General features: G+C 45.1%; 1 protein-coding gene across 8 annotated transcripts in view; it reads left to right on the forward strand.

The window, feature by feature from the left end:
• The first annotated feature begins 1820 nt into the window (after positions 1–1820).
• The window catches only part of eps8a (EGFR pathway substrate 8a, signaling adaptor), a 43178-nt gene continuing 25019 nt past the window's right edge, over positions 1821–19979 (forward strand). For 4 of the 8 annotated variants that reach the window (XM_073480778.1, XM_073480777.1, XM_073480779.1 and 1 more), the window contains exons 1-2: positions 1821–2064; positions 18554–18641. In XM_073480778.1, coding sequence (XP_073336879.1) covers positions 18577–18641 — 65 coding nt within the window. In that variant the 5' untranslated portion in view covers positions 1821–2064; positions 18554–18576. Of the gene's footprint in view, positions 2065–2099; positions 2315–16399; positions 18022–18123; positions 18146–18553; positions 18642–19979 lie in introns of those variants that run through there. The other 4 variants (XM_073480775.1, XM_073480776.1, XM_073480772.1 and 1 more) reach the window with 4 other exon arrangements.

A 19979-nucleotide genomic window follows, 5' to 3' on the forward strand; every position in this document is an offset into this window, starting at 1 on the left:
AACAGTGTTGAGCTGAACAGTGTTGATCTGAACAGTGTGGAGCTGAACAGTGTGGAGCTGAACAGTGTGGAGCTGAACAGTGTGGAGCTGAACAGTGTTGATCTGAACAGTGTGGAGCTGAACAGTGTGGAGCTGAACAGTGTGGAGCTGAACAGTGTGGAGCTGAACAGTGTTGAGCTGAACAGTGTGGAGCTGAGCAGTGTTGAGCTGAACAGTGTGGAGCTGAACAGTGTGGAGCTGAACAGTGTGGAGCTGAACAGTGTGGAGCTGAACAGTGTGGAGCTGAACAGTGTGGAGCTGAACAGTGTGGAGCTGAACAGTGTGGAGCTGAACAGTGTGGAGCTGAACAGTGTTGAGCTGAACAGTGTGGAGCTGAGCAGTGTTGAGCTGAACAGTGTGGAGCTGAACAGTGTGGAGCTGAACAGTGTGGAGCTGAACAGTGTGGAGCTGAACAGTGTGGAGCTGAACAGTGTGGAGCTGAACAGTGTGGAGCTGAACAGTGTGGAGCTGAACAGTGTGGAGCTGAGCCGCTGACGTCTCAGGTACGATTTATTTATCTTCTCATTAAACTAAAATCATCATCAGCTAAAATAAACACACTGTAACCTGTTTCTGTCAGATTCACCTGCTAATAATTCACTACAATAACAATAATAATGATAATAATGTTGTTTACAAACAAGTTTTACATGATTGAAACATTTCAGGAGACAAAAACAGACAAATGAATAAAATAAATTCAAAGTCAACACATCTGGAGATCAGAGGTTTTCTCTGGACATGAAGCTGATGTAATCTGTAATCTGTAAAGTAACTAGTAACTCAGATAAAAGTAGTGGAAGTAGTGAGTGTAGTGAAGTACAGTACTTGAGTAAATGTACTCAGTTACTTCCCCTCAGAAGTGAGTTGACCGTCCAGCAGGGGGCGTCCTCGCCTTTACACTGACTGTTTACACAGGAGCAGGGCTCGTGTTCCCTCAGTGTGGACTGGAAGGTGCTCGTGTTTACTGTGTTGAGTCAGTGGAGGAGTCAGAGATCCAGCTGAGGAGCTTCACCTGCATCACACACACAAACACAGTCTGACTGCAGCTGTTAATCTGAGTGATGTTCACCTGACTGACAGGAAATAATCTCCACGTGGAATTTAACTGAAAAATGCAGCAAAAACATAAAAACAGACACGGAAACAAAATGAGTTTGAAAGAAAAGTTCCAGTAAGACATATATATAACAATAACTTCAGAATAATAAATCTATATCGATTTATTATTCTGAAGTCGGACGAGGTGAGTCGTTAACTTTTGATCCTTGAAGTTCGTGTCCATGCTGAGACGATGGCTGCAGTACTTTTACATGTAACAGATTATTTCCACACCGACAGTAAAGAAGCACATTTCTGCTACAAGAACAAAAGTGAAAATCAACTTGATGAAAACAAAGATTCTCTTTATAAGTCAGGATAATAAAGTCAGAATCATGAGATAAATAAAAACATGAGAAGAAAGAAAGAAATATGATATTTTATTAGATGACTTTTACTTTTTATCTTCTTATATTTTAACTTATCTGCACAAATTATATCACAATTATATCATGGAGGTGTGTGTGTCTGTGTGTGTGTGTGTGTACACACACATATGGTAAGTCATAATTAATCAGGTGTCAGTGTTTGTTCTGTGTCTGTGTGTGTGTGTGTGTGTGTCAGTGTTGTGTAGTGAATTTGAGTGTGTGAGTTGGAAAGGGGCGTGTCCAGAGGCAGCTGGCCGCCTGTCAGTCAGTGCTGAGGGATCACAGCCGCGGAGGCTCCGCAGGTTGACTGCTGCTCCGACAACTCAGAGTCAAGTGTAGTTCAGCTCGGCCCGGTGTGTGTCCGCAGCACGGCCCGGTGTGTGTCCGCAGCTCGGCCCGGTGTGTGTCCGCAGCACGGCCCGGTGTGTGTCCGCAGCACGGCCCGGTGTGTGTCCGCAGCTCGGCCCGGTGTGTGTCCGCAGCTCGGCCCGGTGAACAGCGTGGAGCGGAGGAGCCGCTGATTGGTGCCATGTTTGTGTGACGGCGCCAGCTGCAGGTAAGCTGCTGCTGCTGTGATGATCCTCTGGTGATCCTCATCAGATCCAGCTGCTCTCATCCGAACACCTTCACCTCCAACACAACACGTAGGTCCGGCTCGTCCTAACGGCCAACAGCAGATGTAGAACCGGACCGAGCAGCTCGACCCGCCGGCGGCTCCGCGGAGGGAGAGGTGGCGCTCCGGTCATGTAAGCGGAGAGCAGCCGCAGCAGACAGCGGAGGGAAATATAGATTAAATGACTCCGTTGGTAATTACAGGCAAACACACACGGAATAATATAATGTAGCGAAGTGTCAGGCTCACGTCTCCTCTTCGGCTTCTACCCTCCACACACAAATCCATTACATCCACAGAGATTCAACTTTGACCACCTCGCTCCTCTCCCCGGTGCTCAGTGCGCACGGTGTGGTGACAGGTGGTGTCTACCAAGCTGAAGCTGTTCAGTGTCTAAAGTGGATCACATTCAAGCCGAAGTTACAAACGGGTCACTAAATGGATCCTCAAACCAGGTCAAGGTGTAACACATTAATACTGAGAATCTGGCTGGAGTTCTCCTTAAATCGACAGAATTATAAATGGAGTTTGGCGCAGTGGGACAAACACAGGTGAAGGGCAGCTCTGCAGTTCGTCAGTGGAAAAGAAAAGAAAACAACGTAAATGTACCGAGCAGGTGCGCGAGAGGCAGCAGGCGCCTGTCCCCGGTGTGTGTCTGCGGCTGCCCGCTGAGTGGAGCCCTTTTGTTCGGCTCGGCCTGAATGGAGCCGGGCTGCATGGAGCCAGGCTGAATGGAGCCGGGCTGCGTGGAGCCGGGCTGCATGGAGCCGGGCTGCATGGAGCCGGGCTGCATGGAGCCGGGCTGAATGGAGCCGGGCTGCATGGAGCCGGGCTGAATGGAGCCAGGCTGCATGGAGCCGGGCTGAATGGAGCCAGGCTGCATGGAGTCAGGCTGCAGGCCGACAGATATCACGGCCCCTCATTGTTCCCGCCGGGGTGACCGGAAGGTCTCTGACGCGCAGGCTTCAGCCAGCAGCTCAGCCTCACCTGGTTTCAGCGGGGAAACACTCAGGTGAATGTTTTTGAACGGTGTGAATAGTGAGTGTCACAGTTAATGTGTTCCTGAGGGACAGAGGTCAACTCATCAGTTCCCCTCCCGTGACCTCAGCAGGTCGCCGGTGTGGAGAGGGGAGCAGCTCTCAGGTGAGGTCACCTGGTCAGTCTGGACCAGGACAGAACCTGGGTCTGAACAAGGACTGATGATCATACATGGAGTTTGTTGTTGTCTGTCCCTGGTGTTGATGAGTCAGGTGACGTCACCTCCTGAACTTACTGACTGTACTTGTTCTAATATTTGTCTCAGGCCGACTGCTATTTTTAAAAATGCATTTTTTTCCCTCTTCTGGTTTCAAAAACATTCCCATCCGCACCAACGGTATGTCAAGCCCAGGCCAGGGCAGCAGGTGGCAATATCACCTGTAACGTGAGGCCACGTCGGCCAATCAGAAGCCTGAAAAACAAGGAAGACGAGCCGAAAAAACAGTTTTCAAAAAGCGTTGTTGAAATGCTGTTTGCTGTCGGAAAAGCTTCGTTTTAAGAAATTCTCATGTACGTGCGTACGGAGCCTTAATCACCATGTCCACACACACAGCTGTAGTCTGTAGTCCTAAACCCAGAGATCAGTTAGCATGTTAGCATGTTAGCATCCTGTTCCCTCGTCTGTCTGTGAGTTTGTTGGAATAAGCTGTGTGGTTTCCACAGGCTGAACATATTTACACGCTTTGTTCTCCAACATTAAATCCATCATTAAATGTGCACAGTTTAATTATAAAGCTCTTCATGTGTTAAAAACGCTTAGCGGTTGCTAACAAGTGTCTCAATGAGACTACAGAGGTTGAATCAATACTGCAGAATTATGATCAAATCTATTATTCCAGCAAACACTCGAAAAATATATGATTAAGTACTTGCGTGTATATACAGGAATGTTATAAAGCACATAACATAAAACCTAACATATGAACTTAATGTAGCACAGTGTGATGTAGTATGAGATATAAAGTGAAACGTGATGATATAGTATCATAAAATATCCTCTGCAGCACCAGTGATGCCTGCAGTGGTGTTCGCTCGCTGTTAGCCGCCTGATGGCTGTTTTTCCTGGAGGTCAAAGGTCATCAGGCTCTTAGAAAACCACATTTGCTGATGCTGAACACTTGAAGGACCTTTGAGCCGAGCGTTGTGTAATCTTAACTGCTTTCAGCCCATTTGAGGAGGTTTTTCCTGTGTGGGTCAGATAGTGGAGGATTAAAGTCCACAGCTGGTCCTGGATCTGTTGGGCTTCATGGGAAACGTCCCTCCAGCTGCCGTCCTCCTGAGAGACTCTATTTCTGGATGTTTCCCGGCTCTCAGAGTCTCTGCTGACGGAGGAAGTTTACTGAACTAAAATATCTGGAGGGAAAAACACTGGACTTCAAGTCAAAGTTGTGTTTAGTGAAGAGGAGACGAGCGGCTTTCTTGTGATTTGTCTGAAGTTTTAGCGAGTGTGTTCACAGCTGGATGTTCATGTTGAAGGACTTCATCACATCCTGCTCAAAAATGAATCTGAATTTTATTTAAATCATGAGATGGACTAGTGAAATATCCAATCCCAGCCGGTCCTCCTCTGGAAAACGATAATTTAGAAAAAGAGCAGCTCATTACGACCCCGATTTGTGTTAATTGTCAGGTGGTGACCTCTTGTGGCCGCAGTAATTATTACAGCAGCAAAGGAGGAAGTCAGGTGAAGTCATCCAGCTCATGGTCAGTTTGAAAACAAAAGTTAACAATGATTTTTTTTAGTATGTACATAAAATAGGTCTGTTCGTAACAAAAGTAACATTCAAGCCAAACCGACATGTTTTCCTAAACTTAACCAAATATGACGAAGGGACGGTGATGGGTGTCGTTTTGGGCGATCGACCTATTTATTCTTTTTGGTACGAGGATGTGTTCAAATCACAGGAGGTGTGATACATATGTGAGAAAATACCATTGTGGTGCTGAAAGGGATTATTGGATGAAATTAGCATCAGCCACCAGAAAAATGCTGCTAAAGTATGAAAGTGGCCAATAGAGTCGCTTCATTTACAAGAAGTGGTGTCGTGATTCTGTCATTTACATTTTCAAACTCTTCGTTACAAAGATCGTATTTTACAACCGCAGCTCGACTTCGTCCTGGAGGCTTTTAGACGAGTTCAGATAATATTCACCAAAAATACAACAACAAACAGCCTTCAGTGATTCAGTAAACTACAGAAGAGAGAAATTCAGTTCAGTTCCTCTAATCTGTCCAGAGTGAACCCTCTTCACAAACAAATCAATAAAGGATCTCTGAAGAACAAAATAAACACGGCACGTCAGAGTTTCCTCTGGTACGAGTCAGCTGATCGTCTTCATCACACAGAAGAAGAGTCTGGAAGTGATGCTACGGGCTAATGCTAAGCTAGCTGCAGGCTAATGCTAAGCTAGCTGCAGGCTGACACTAAGCTGAATGAAACGACTCCAATAAACAACCGATACGTCAAAAATAATAGAAAAGCTGCTCAACAAACTTTTAATTTCACAGAATTTCAATTATTTTTTTTTTTCTGTAATTCTCCATGAGATATAAATAAATTGATGTTTTGCTGTCGCTGACTGTTACCGGGCGTTTCCTGGGAGCCCGTCCTGTTTTGTGTGTGTGTCTGTGTGTGTGTGGCTTGTTGCCGTGACGACGGGGTGATGTAACCGTACCTGCCAGGTGCTGCTGTGATGTGCAGGAGGAGCCGTGTGGGATTATGGGACAGAAACAGGAAACTGGAGCTGATGAGTTTCTCCGGAGTCGAGTTTCGGAGCAGAAGACAGTTCGGTGATTTAAGAGTCGGAGAGGCAGGAAGTCAAGTGTGACGGATCAATAAAGTTTGATCTGTTACCTGAAGAGTCTGAATGGATCGTCAATATCAGAGTGTGTGACTGTCAGCAAAATGCACAGAGCTTCATCAGGTCCCACGCAGTGATGCATGAGGTGTTCAGGAGGTGTTCAGGAGGGTGTTCAGGTGGTGTTCAGGTGGTGTTCAGGAGGGTGTTCAGGTGGTGTTCAGGAGGTGTTCAGGTGGTGTTCAGGAGGGTGTTCAGGTGGTGTTCAGGAGGTGTTCAGGAGGGTGTTCAGGTGGTGTTCATGTGGTGTTCAGGAGGTGTTCAGGAGGGTGTTCAAGTGGTGTTCAGGAGGGTGTTCAGGTGGTGTTCAGGAGGGTGTTCAGGTGGTGTTCATGTGGTGTTCAGGTGGTGTTCAGGTGGTGTTCAGGTGGTGTTTGGAGGTGTTTAGGAGGGTGTTCAGGAGGTGTTCAGGAGGTGTTCAGGTGGTGTTCATGTGGTGTTCAGGAGGTGTTCAGGTGGTGTTTGGAGGGTGTTCAGGAGGTGTTCATGTGGTGTTCAGGAGGGTGTTCAGGAGGGTGTTCAGGAGGTGTTCAGGAGGGTGTTCAGGAGGTGTTCATGTGGTGTTCAGGTGGTGTTCAGGAGGTGTTCATGTGGTGTTCATGTGGTGTTCATGTGGTGTTCAGGAGGTGTTCAGGCTGTGACGTTGTGTGAAAATCTTTGAAAGCCAGCAGGGTTTGAAGTGTTTGACCTCTGATGTTTGATTCACTGGGTTCAGTTTCATATTAATAGAGCTGAGCAGACTGTTTGTTAATCCTGTGTGTGTGTGTGTGTGTGTGTGTGTGTGTGTGTGTGTGTGTGTGTATGTGTATGTGTATGTGTGTGTGTGTGTGTTCTTCTGATCCTTCACTCTGAATTTTTATTTTTTCTGTCTTTAAGAACAAACTGACAAACACAACTGAAGCTTAAATGATTATTCGATTCATAACTCCTGCATGTAAAGTACAGAAGTATCAGCAACATTATGTGATAATATATTTATAAATATACCCACAATGCCGACTGATACCATGATATTACCGGAGCTTTATCACTGATGTATTAATGTGTAAGCTGTTCTTATCATTATTTAAATACCAGTTTTTATTTGCGGAAGTTGGACATTCATTCAACCACGGTGACCTTTTTATGTTATTCAGAGTCTGTTGTTAGAAACCTCCAGTAAAGTTACAGTCAACAGGCCCTGTTCACACCTGTTCTGAGTAATCTGATTACAAGTGGATAGCTCCAAGTACAGATGTGAATGATCCCCAAGACACATTGACCTCATCATCACGAGACTCCATTAACAAATGTAGTGATTTTAAGAGTTGTTGAGTTAAAACAAACTTTATAACGTAGTGAAACTCTGTCTCTGACAGATTCTGAATCATTGTCTCCTTCTTGTAAATTCAGCATTAAATGAAAACAGTAAGTTGTGTGTTTCCTTGTAGAAAGTGTCAGTTTGTGGCAGCATGGCTGCACCAGCCTGTCTGCTTCTGTGTCTAAAGTGCTAAAGTCTGACCTGCCAACATTTAGCAGCTGTTTGAACACACTGTTTACACTGATTTCACCATTTACACTCAGTTTATGACAGAAGAAACATTTTATTGATCTAAACATGTCACATTTTACAGATACACTAAACAGTAACCAGTATAGGCGACTTCTTTGTCCCCAGACTCCCTTAACAAATGTGTCAGTTTAGTGAGTTGCTGAGTTGGAGACACTTTATAAACTGTGTGAAACTCTGTCTCTGACTGATTCTGACTTATTTGTTCCTTCTTGTGAATTCAGCAAATGTTCTACATGAACTTCTTTCTGTCTTTGAGTAGAAACATGGAGTCTGTTTGTCAGTGATGGACGGGTTTGTTTCATACAGAGCAGGAAGTGACATCAGATATCATGTTAATATCTGGTGTGAACTGACGGACTGAGAGCTGTCCACTTGTAATCAGATTACTCAGGGTGGATGTTGACACCAGCTCTGAACAGCCTCATTGTCTTGGTCTGATTCAGGAGCTTAGAGATGTCCGTTAAGACGGGATCAGAACAAAGGTCATCAGGTCACATCAGTGACGGGTCCAGCAGCAGATAAATGATCAGATTAACATGTGTCCTGATCAATAACATGAGTTCCTCACATCAATAGAAGCTGAGTGTTTCTGCTCTCCTCGTCTTCGTCTGAAGCTGTGGATCAGTGAGTTTCAGTGTAATTAAATCTGGATTATCAGATTATTAAAGAGTTATGTTGAGGAATTCTGATAAAGATTAACAGCAGTTTGAATTTCTGACATTTCTGAAGTCAGTTTGTATTCATTGATTTTCTGTTCAAGCAGAATCTGAAGCATCAGGAGGTGATTGATCAGTTACTGAAGGCCATTAAGTAATCAGTTACATTTACTGACGTCCATCAGGTGGTAAGTTTGTCATCATCAGCGTAGAGTGTGACTGTAAACGTCTCAGGACTTATCAGCTGGTGTTTACTCTTTGTACACAAAGTACCAGAACATGGAAATACTCGAGTAAAGTACAATACCTCTTTACTGTGCTTGAGTTCACTAGTTGTCAATGATTCCATGTAACTGAGTACATTTACTCAAGTGCCTCTAAATTGTACTTAACTACAGTGCTTGAGTAAATGTACTTTAGTTACATATCATCACTGAAATGTAATGGAGTAGAAGTATAAAGTAACAGAAAATGGAAATACTCAAGTAAAGTACAAGTAGCTCAAAAGTACACTACTTATGTGCCTAGTTACTTTTCATCACTGAGATGTAGTGCAGTAAAGTGTAAAGTAACAGAAAATAGAAGTACTTAAGTAATATACAAGTACCTCAAAATGATACTTTGGCACACTACTTCAGTAAATGTACTTAGTTACTTTTCAGGACTGATCACAGGTTTGTCATAATTATACTTGCATACAATACTTGAGTAAATGTACTCAGTTACATGTCATCAGTGAGCGTAGTAACAGGATTACAGTGCTCCTGTGTTCAGCAGCAGGCCGACTCACGCTGAGGAGCTTTAAGTCGTGTGGCCGTTTTCTCTGCTGTCAGCCACCTGTCAGCTGCTCTACAAGCCCCGCCCCCTGCCCCTCCCCCACCTGTCCATAATGAGTCATTAATTAGAGGCTTAGACTCGTCAACAACAAGCTGCTGCAGCAAATCCAGGTCCTGCAGAGACCTGGATCCTCAGTAATCTGTCACACATGAAACCCAGAGACTTTACCTGAGACACTGCGGAGACTCTGCTCACCTGTGGACCCTTCGCACAGGTAAGCTCACTGTGGCTTCATCTGTGGCTGCTGAAAGGTTTCAGGCTCAGAACTAATAATACTTTTAAAAACAAGAGGTGTGCAGTGATTTCCAGTGCAGTTCACAACCAGCGTTGTGAAAGTGGGCCAGGACCCTCCAGAGGAAGACGGTCCGGTGAGAGAGCGTTTGGTCCAGTCTGCTTTAAGTTCACATCCAAAGCTTTTACTGTGAAACTTCTTCAGGAAATGTACCATTTATCACCGAGATGAGTGGAGCTTTTATAGTTCAATAGGATCTGGATCAGATTTAAATATTCTCGGGAGGTGATGAGGATTTATTATTTATTTATTTATTTGTTTGTTTGTTTATTTATTTCTGTAACTTTCTGTCTCTACTCTCAACAGTAGGTGGTGTGACAGAAATTAAGTGGAGTGTCATGATTTTGATTCTTAATTGAAAATCGATGGTAATGAGCTTTCAATTGCAATCATCAGCCTGCAGCTAGCTTAGCGTTAGCCTGCAGCTAGCTTAGCGTTAGCCTGCAGCGTCACTTCCAGACTCTTCTCCTGTGTGATGAAGACGATCAGCTGACTGGTACCAGAGGAAACGCTGACAGCGTCGGACATGTTGGTTTATTTTCTTCTTCAGAGATCCTTTATTGATTTGTTTGTGAAGAGGGTTCACTCTGGACAGATTAGAGGAACTGAACTTTGTAACAAACTGAATTTCTCTCTTCTGTAGCTTCTTGTTGAATCACTGACGGCTGCAGTTTGATGTTTTATTTTTGGTGAATATTATTTGAACTTGTCTAAAAGCCTCCAGGATAAACTCAGCTGTTGTTGTAAAATACTCCAGACAGACAGAAAACCACTGAGCTGTGTGATAGTCGAACAATGACAGAACCGTCAGCAGCAGGAAAAATCATGTGAAAATGTTCAGTGTGTTGTTTGAATGTAAATAGTTGTTCAGGTGTTTGTGTGTCAGCAGTCCAGGTCGAGCTCGTCGACGTCTGTTGGCTCGACTCCAAACTTCACTGTGAGTTATTTTTAGTTTTTCAGCCTCGCTGTTGGATCAGACTGTGAACTGTGATCTGTCGTTTGCTTCGTGCTTCTGCAGTAACTCATGAATCTGTGGAAACGAGCACTTTAACTTTAACTCTTTGTCTTTATTGTCTCTGTGTTCAAACACTGTTTATAAAGAGTCTGAAGTTCTGCTGAGACTGCAGCTGGTCAACAGTTAGTGAGTTCTTCTCTCCCCGCCGGGTCGGATTGATTCCACCACAAACGACTCGACCTTTGTTCTACAGTGTGTTTCTCACATTATCCCAGATGTTTCCACCGATGTTCAAACCAGAGAAATCCACAGATTTACTCAAGCTGTCGGTGCGTTTCATTTGTTCGCCTGTCGCTGCCTCAGTGAAGTCGGCAAACAAGACTAAATGTTTCGTGAGTAAAAACATCACCTCCGGATCACTGCTGCAGTCGGATCAGAACCTGATGAGACTCCAGGTGTTTATTCCTCTGGACTGATCCAGACTCTAGCCGGCTCTGAGCAGCTGCTACATTATTTGTTTCATGAAACAAATAATTGTGTTTTTAAATCTCTTCCTACATGTTAATCAGATCTTTATAATGCAGTTTGTTTTGATATAAAGATAAATAGTTCAGCTGTTGTCATCACACTAATACAGACAAAGAGGCGTTTGTGACCCTCAGCAGTTTCTGGATTATTATGGATTATTATTGTTATTGTTATTATTATTATTAGTAGTAGTATTAGTATTATTAGCATTATTAGCATTATTAGCCTTCCTCTCACAGACGGACTCACTGAGCTCTTGGTGGTTCAGACAGCAGGTCACACTGTGATCATGTGTTGATGAGTCCAGTGTCACAGCAGCTGGATTAGAGTCGATAGCAGAGCGAGTGCTGATGAGTATGGATTAAACACAGCCAGCGGAGAAGAAATCAAACTGTCAGCAGCTGTAAACGACCTCATGATGGTTCATAATGGCTGAATCCACTTTTGTCTGATCTTCATGTTCTTCGTGGTCACTCGGTGTTCTGATGGGCCTCTGTGGTGGTACAGCTCGGCCCGATCAGACAGAAGGCAGGTTTTGCTCCGTGGTGTTTTAGCAGGAACTCTCTGAACGCCTCGAGCAGAGAAGTGCATCATCCAGGCGAAGCTCCTGGACCAGTCGGTGGTTCTCATTATCCCCCTTTAAACCAGAGTGGTTCAGGTGCTGGTTCCGGGCCGGTGCCTGCTCTGGAACCAGGCCTTTGGCTGTTGGAGCCTTGTGGGACGCCACAGGAACGACTAGCTGGAGGGGAAAAAGACTTCCTGCTGACAGAAGTTTCTATTTCTGGCATCAGAAGTGAACCAGGTTAATGGACCGACCTCGTGCTCGGACTCTTTTACACTTTACAGATGTTTCAGGATGGACCACAGTCTGACAGTGAGACGAGTCATTTCAGGGGGTTCGTATATAAAAAAATGAGCATCTTGTGACGATCTGGCCTCGGCTCCTGAACCCAGTGCTGCTCGGGGCCGGTTGGTACAGTAACGTGTCCTCTGTGTACAGTATGTAGGTTACAGCTCCCTGCAGAGCTCTGTGGCCTCGATCCAGTCGGAGAATCAGAGGACAATTAATCAATCCTCACAGCAGAACCTGCTCTCATTCCCTCACACTCATTAAAACAGAGCTCACATGGTTCATACGATCATTACATCGGGTCAGGACGAAGGCTGTCCGTCTGTACGGGGACGACTCAGTGACGTACTGATGTCAAACAGACCTGTTTGTGCAGAGATGTGAAAATATGCTGATTAAAGCTTCATGTCAGAAGACAGTCAGCTGAGATTACAGTCAGAAGGTTGAATAATTATCTGACTTCAAATTCATGAGTTAAATCAGACGTCTGAATATCGGCCAGATCCAAATATCGTGATGGACGATGTCTCACGGTAAAGACGACACTCGGCTCCGTCGACTCGACATCTTCTCCCGCTTTAAATCCAAAACATCGCCGAGCTGGTGTTTGTCCTCGAGCACACGAGGACAGTGTGACTCGTCGAGGCAGGACGAGCACAGGTGTGACCAGTAGTGTGAACGATGGCTCTGTTCTGTGAAGTGACCCGGTGAGTTAAGATGCACAGAACCAGAGCCCTGCAGCGAGCTCACCTGAATGGACCTGTCTGCCGTGAAAAAGGTCCGTTAACCTGCAGCGACCTCCACCAGCCCGGTCTCAGTGCGCATTGTTCTTTCAAAATAAAAGCCTGAAGAGGCCGTAACAGCTGTTCACTATTTGATAGTGTGGAAAAAAAATATCGCACATGACGGCAAATATGTCAAATATATCATCTCAGGCCTGATGGAGACCTGCTGACCTCATTCTCAGGAAAAAACACATCGCACAAATATTCTCAGATTACAGTTGTTTATTTTGGGATTAAAGTCTGAACAGTGAATAAAGAAGTCAGATAATTTGTTAATTAATATTTTAGAATAAAATAATGAAGTTATTTAGTCATTAGTTTGGGATTAAAGTCGAGGTCCCAGATTAAAGAAAACAATATTTGTATTAAAGTGAATGAAGTGCAGTTGGTCTTTATTCAAGAGGAGGGAGGCAGGGATTAGGGGTGTGTGTGTGTGTGTGTGTGTGTGTGTGTGTGTGTGTGTGTGATGTAAATCTTCTTACCAATCCTCTTTACTGTCCTCTGGGACGACGACAGACTCTCAGCTGTTTGTCTGTCGTCAGGTTCACTTTCAGTCTGAAAACATCAGAAATATTCAGGATGTTGTTGTAATTCTGTCGACCAATCGCAAGAGCCGATTAAGGTTTTGGCGCCTTTTATGAGTTAAAGGACCATACCAGAGATTTAACGTGGTTTAAACCAAAGAACAACCCTCAGTCCTCACCTTCAGCTACTGTCATCGTCACATCATAAGGTTTTAGCAGGAAAACTTCAGCCTGAGGAGAGGAGGAGGAGAGGAGAGGAGAGGAGGAGAGGAGGAGAGAGGAGAGAGGAGAGGAGAGGAGAGAGCGAGAGGAGAGGAGAGCAGAGGAGGAGAGAGGAGAGGAGAGGAGAGGAGAGGAGAGCAGAGCAGAGCAGAGCAGAGCAGAGCAGAGCAGAGCAGAGCAGAGCAGAGCAGAGGAGAGCAGAGGAGAGGAGAGGAGAGGAGAGGAGAGGAGAGGAGAGGAGAGGAGAGGAGAGGAGAGGAGAGGAGAGGAGAGAAGAGAGGAGGGTTTTAACGGCAGTGTATTCAGCTCTCAGTACGTCTGCAGCTTCTGACTGAACCTCTTTAGTTTCTCTCGTCCTGCTGCACCGAGTCAAACCGAGTAGATGTATTGGGGAAACCAGCGTACGTAGATTGTCATATTTCTACAGATATTATACTGTGACATCACTGTGACATCACTGTGACATCACTGTGACATTTACCGCAGAATGACGAGTCAAAGTGAAAGTTGACTAACAGCAGTTTACGTCGGGGTCATCAGCCATGTTGAGAGTTTCAGGCCTCTGCCAGCTGAAACACGGTGAAACCAGCCGGCTGTTGGAAGTCATGTCCTCCCTCTGTTTGATTTATTGGACTGACGCATGTTTGAAAAGCAGGTTGTGTGTAAACACCATAAATACACAACACGTCCTCGTATCAGACGACAGAACAGGTTGTTTTTTACCTGTTCCTCATCATACTGCCTCACCTGACTTCCTCCTTTGCTCCGTCACTGTAACTACAGTCACTAGAGATCTCCAACCATGTGAACGTTGGTCGGTTCCTGTTATCTGAACTCTGGTGACTGTGGAGAAGTATCAAAGATTAATGGTGTTGATTTGTGTGTGTGCTGTTTCTGGTCTCGTTGATATAATCAGCAGAAACGTGAAGATATATTTGATATATTTATCATCACATCTTCACATCTAACGAGGAGAAACTGGTAAATCTTCCCCACTTTGCCTTGAACGTGAGTTATTTGCGGTGTGTTTGGGGTGAAGTGGAGGTCTGACTGAGCAGCAGGACCAATGATTTGTTGAACAGTAGAAGAAGAATCTGTTTCCATCAGCTTCAGTTTGACAGAAACGTTTAATCTGATTAAATGTTTCCTCTCTGGTTCGGGTTTCAGAATAAAACACAGTTTGACTCCTCAGACTGTCACAGCTGCACTTCCTCGTCTGTGACTCATTAAAGTGTGTTTGAACATCAGTTAGACTTTAACAGTTTGATTAAACAGTCGACTGTGTTTGTTCTTTTCGCTCTGCCTCTTATCAAGAAGGAACATTAACTAACCAGGAAGAGTTTTCATGGTACGGACGTCCTCCTGAATGAACCTGACCTGATTCACAGCTATAATGTTACAGCTCAGTAGTTTTAGTGCAGCAAGTCATCTTTTATTGGAAAAGTAAAAAGCATTAAACAGAAACATAAAGAGAAGCAGACAGCTGAGCCCTGACGTCCTCCCATTTTCACATTTCTTACAGGAAACAGTTGTTGTGGTGTCTTGAAGTTTCAGTGGACTGAGTGAAGTTCAGAATGAAAATGTTGTTTGATGGATGTTAAATAATGACCGTGGTTCCTCCTGGGCCGGTCGGTCAGCTGGTTTGATGGTCTGTTTGATGGTTGGTTGGTTGGTTGACTGGTTGGTTTGTCAGCAGCCACCGGACCCAGATGGAGGATGAGTCTCGGCCCAGAATAGACCACATTAACTTTTAGTGTGGATCCAGGAACTTTTCCTCACCGTCTTCACTTCCAGTCTCCATTAGACAGAAGCTTTAATGTTGTTTGTTTCTGCATTTTTTCGGATTTCCTGTAAAAACAGTCCTGTAGGGAGGATCGGCGTTGTCGAGGACATTGATTGGCGGCAGGACTACGGCTGATGAAGTGATGGAGGAATCACCACAGGACCTGAAGCAGTGCGACCACAGTGAAGACAGTACGAGGTGTTTTTCTTGCTGGGTTTGGCCCCTGGGACCCGGGGCCTCCCGTTCGTCAGCCAATAGTACCGCTAACATGAGCTACATGACTCAATGAGCAGGCGGCCATGTTCACTCTGAGCTGGGTACAGTCAGTAAACTCTGAATAAGTTGCTCACTGTTTGAAGCTGGGTGAGGTTCAGCTTGATGTTCAGCTGATGTGAACACGTGTCTTTGTGTTGTAATGAAATGATTCAGTATTTTTTGGCATATTGTTAAATAGTGGCTTAATATGACAGCAGAAGTGATCTGAAAAGGTTGAAGAGGCTGAACTTTGTCGTTGTTCCTGTTCATCAGTGTGTTTTCATCAGATGATGGTTCTGCAGGGTTTGTCTTCATCCACTGTAGTTTGCAGTGGGATCCTGTTATTGACTCAGCTGTTCCTGTTAACTGTGTGTCCAGATGTTTTTTCTTCTTCTGTGAAGATAAATCTCGACTCCCTGCAGGCTGTAGTGAAACAGGAAGTGGTTTTCAGTGTACCGATGGCGTCTCCTCCCAGGACAAACAGAGATAAGGAGCTGAGAGCTGATCGTTAGATCAACAGGAACACAGGCGTCTATCTGTGACCTTTGACCTCTAACGTGTGAACAGCGTTCCTGTAAATCATTGTCAGGACGCAGCTGTGACGTCAGCGCTCTGACGTTCAGTGACATCATCAGGCAGGGGGCGGGGCTCCGTGTGTGTCAGTAGCGTGTAATGAATGTGATTGGAGAACAAAAGGCTGCCGACAGTTAAACTGAAGCTGTTCAGGACTGATAAGTCGCCTGCAGGAGGCTCAGACGTGTTTTATTTTGAAAGGTTGGCTGGGAGGAAACATTGATGGCTCTCTATCACTGAAGCTAAGCTAAAGGCTAACAGAACAAACATCCTGATGGTTTCCTGATCCCACAGGGTGTCTGCAGCTGCTCTCACATTCAAGTCTCACGTTTGTGGGATCGTTCTGTGATGTGTTTATATGTAGTCACATATTCTGTATATACCTGTAAATGTGATAATAACACCTTTAATCATCTGTGCTGTGTGTTTCCTGACCTCAGTTACGTACAGAGTTAATCTGCGCTGCAGACTGAGCTGTTAACTCTGGTCCTGTGTGTACAACTGTAGTTTCAGTCACACGAACATGAAGTCTTCTGCTGAGTCAGATGTCATCACACATCTTCTGAACCTGCCACACACGCAGATGTTTCTCCTGTACGCTCGTCTTGAATGTCCTTCAGTTGTGGTTGTTTGTGTTGCAGTCACACAAAGATTCTTGTTGTAGAAATATGAATTTATAATCTTGGCGTCACACCAGTGCAAATGTGCTCGTGCACACGGATGCTCTGGGCTGATACTCAGCCTGTTTCTGATTGCAGATGAATGAATTTAACAACGCGGTGCCTCGGCTCTGATGCAGCATCGTCACAAGGAACAGCAGGATAATCTGAATCTGTTCAGTCACTAAAGGTGGCAAGCAGCAGAAAATGGACTCAGCCACTTAGTAGTTAATTACATTTTATCAGCAGTTATTCTCAGCTTTGACGAGACCTGACTCAGATTTGTATTTTTACTGCAAATGTGTATCAGTTCCAGTGATCACTAATAACGGTATCAGCCCTGCCGGTGGACGACACTCGTTCCCCTCCGTTAGTTACAGTCTCACACAGCTGATGTGTATTTGTGACAATAACTGATTTAATGACTGATGATGTCGTCGGCTCAGTGTCTGAGGAGCTGTGGGCTCAGTTCTCCCTCAGCGCGGCCTCGCAGGTTTCCCCCCCGAGGCCTCCGCTCCTGCCTGTTGTTGTCATGGATACAGAGTCCAAAATGGATTCCTGAGTCTCAGCTGAATAAAACACGGAGTCCTGGGAAAAGTAATCACACGTGGCTGCACTGTACATACAGGAGTGTGTTATCAGCCACACACACACACACACACACACACACACACACACACACACACACAGCTCATAAATCACCTCGGGGACTCTTTTGTGTGGAGGTCTTTTAATTTGAGCCTGGATGTGACATTTCCCTGCTGCTCTGCTGGAAGGTTGTAATGATTTGTTAATGAGAGCGCTCTGTGTCGACTCTCTGAAGACTCTCTGTCCCGTCCCGACGGCAGCTTTCACACCATGAACAGGCTGAAAGCTGCAGTTTACGCAGGTTTAAAGCCAGTAACATGGACCCTGGTGACGGGTCATGAGGTGGAAATGACTGTTGAGGGGACAGAACAATAACAGATGAGACCACTAATATACATTATGGTGATTTTGGTGTGTTGCAGCACAAACACAACAGCAAATAGACTCAAAGTGTCGAGTCATCAGTTCATTGATTCTGTTCAAGCAAACCACCTCGAGATGAAACCACGTCAGCAAGGTACAACAAACAAGCTAACAAACAAGCTAACAAACAAGCTTACAAACAAGCTAACAAACAAGCTAACAAACAAGCTAACAAACTATCAGTGTGTTTCAGTGGAGCATCAACAACAACATCTGTCTTCTCTTATTCCCAAACGTCCACTAGATCCACCTCAGACACATATTTAGTCCAAAACACAGCGTTCATCATTAAATGGATCCATCACCTCTCGACACCGGAGATCCTAAGATGGCCGCCATTTGATTGACAGCTCGTTTGAGCAGATGTGAGCTTCTGTGCCCGCCCTCGAGCCCACAACAGCCAATGAGTGATGGTGTAGACCAGTGACCCACTCTCTCTTCTTGCTCCTCTCTCCTGAGCCAATCACACGCCAGCCTCCAGATGATTGATGCATCATGGAGCCAATGAGAGTTCAGATCCAGTAATATATAGTTTATATCAGTTTTTAAAGCCCTGAACTTGGAAATGATGCAAGTTGATGTAGTTTTCTGTGTTTTGTCTGTTTTTGCAGCTCAGCTCTTGTTTCTGACTCTTTGATCTGCACAGTGAGTGTGAAGAAGGAAATAAAGAGCTGTAATGAGTTAATGCTGCTGTTGCTCTCAGGCAGGAGACTCTGAGGACATAACAGGACCGTTTTTACCAGGCGCCTGAATATTTCCTCAGAAAAACATGTGCCAAGAGTCATTTCAGAGACATTGTTACTATATTTGAACTTGGCCCATGTCAGACGACATGATGTGGACTCATTGTGTTTTCCAGCAGTTACAGCTCATCTGCAGATGAGATGATGATGATGATGATGATGATGATGATGATGATGATGGTGGCGATGGTGATGATGGTGATGATGATGATGATGATGACGGTGATGATGATGATGATGATGGTGATGATGATGATGGTGATGATGATGACGGCGATGGTGACGGTGTTGTGTGTCTGTTTTGTTGCAGCTGACTGTCCACTGTGAAGCAGGATGAACGGGTATGAAACTCCGGCGCTGGCCTCCGGGATCTTCGGCTCCTACGGCTCACAGATCAAGTCAGTACCGCTCGTTAGCCACGTTAGCTGGTCTGCAGCTGCGTGTCATCTGAAACTGTTCTCATGTGAGCGCAGCTGCTGCAGCTGTAGATGTTTCTGTCCTGGATTCAGTAGTTAGAAATCTCTGATGCTTGACATCTCACAGACAACATTAGTTGTTAATTGATGTCACTAGTTATATATTTATGGTATTTTAAGTGAGTTTTATTGGATTATATGAATGTTTAAGGGCCTTATAATCACTTAAAACCCCGTAGTTTATATCCATGAATGTTCACTTAACTGAAACATTTGAGTAATTTCTCAGGTAAAGATTTAAAGGTATCTTGGTGATCTGTTAAGATTTTCTTCCCTTTTAATTGAACCTTAAAATAATGAAAGGAACCAAGTCGGGTCTGATCTCAGCTCACTGAAAACCCCTCGAACAGCACAGATGATGAGTTAAAGAGTCATTAATGATTAAAACACAATTTGGGTTTTTAAAAACGTGAGGGACAAATTAATTAATTTGTTCCACTGACGTCGTTCTGTGTATTTGTTTCCTTAAAGACTGAATCAGAAGTTGAAACAAACTGAAGGATGTTAAAGTCATGAGTGTTTCTGTAGCGTGTGAATAAAGAGATGTCAGTGTTCTGATGGTGACTGAAGGGGTGTACTGAGCGCTGTGTCGGTGGAAACAGTCTGTGAGCGCCAGCAGATGAACGTTGTTTTCTAAGAAAACCTTGAATTAATATTTAATGTAAAGTGTAACTGAAGACGCTTCATGTCGCCGCTCGCTCTGTGAAATAAACACAGCAGCTCCAGTTAAAGTCACCGGACGAGCAGCAGCTGCTTCACACCAGCACGTCACACTGATCCTGACCCCTGAAACCTGAACCTGGTCCTCTGTGAGCCTGGTCCGCTCTGAACCTGGTCCTGTCTGAGCCTGGTCCTGTCTGAACCTGGTCCTGTCTGAGCCTGGTCCTCTCTGAGCCTGGTCCTCTCTGAACCTGGTCCTCTGTGAGCCTGGTCCTCTCTGAGCCTGGTCCTGTCTGAGCCTGGTCCTCTGTGAGCCTGGTCCTCTCTGAGCCTGGTCCTGTCTGAACCTGGTCCTGTCTGAGCCTGGTCCTCTCTGAGCAACCTGGTCCTCTGTGAGCCTGGTCCTCTGTAAACCTGGTCCTCTCTGAACCTGGTCCTGTCTGAGCCTGGTCCTCTCTGAGCCTGGTCCTCTCTGAGCAACCTGGTCCTCTGTGAGCCTGGTCCTCTCTGAGCCTGGTCCTCTCTGAACCTGGTCCTCTCTGAGCAACCTGGTCCTCTGTGAGCCTGGTCCTCTCTGAGCCTGGTCCTCTCTGAGCCTGG

The sequence above is a fragment of the Pagrus major genome, chromosome 14, assembly GCF_040436345.1.
Source record: "Pagrus major chromosome 14, Pma_NU_1.0".
In the NCBI taxonomy this organism is placed as follows: Eukaryota; Metazoa; Chordata; class Actinopteri; order Spariformes; family Sparidae; genus Pagrus; species Pagrus major.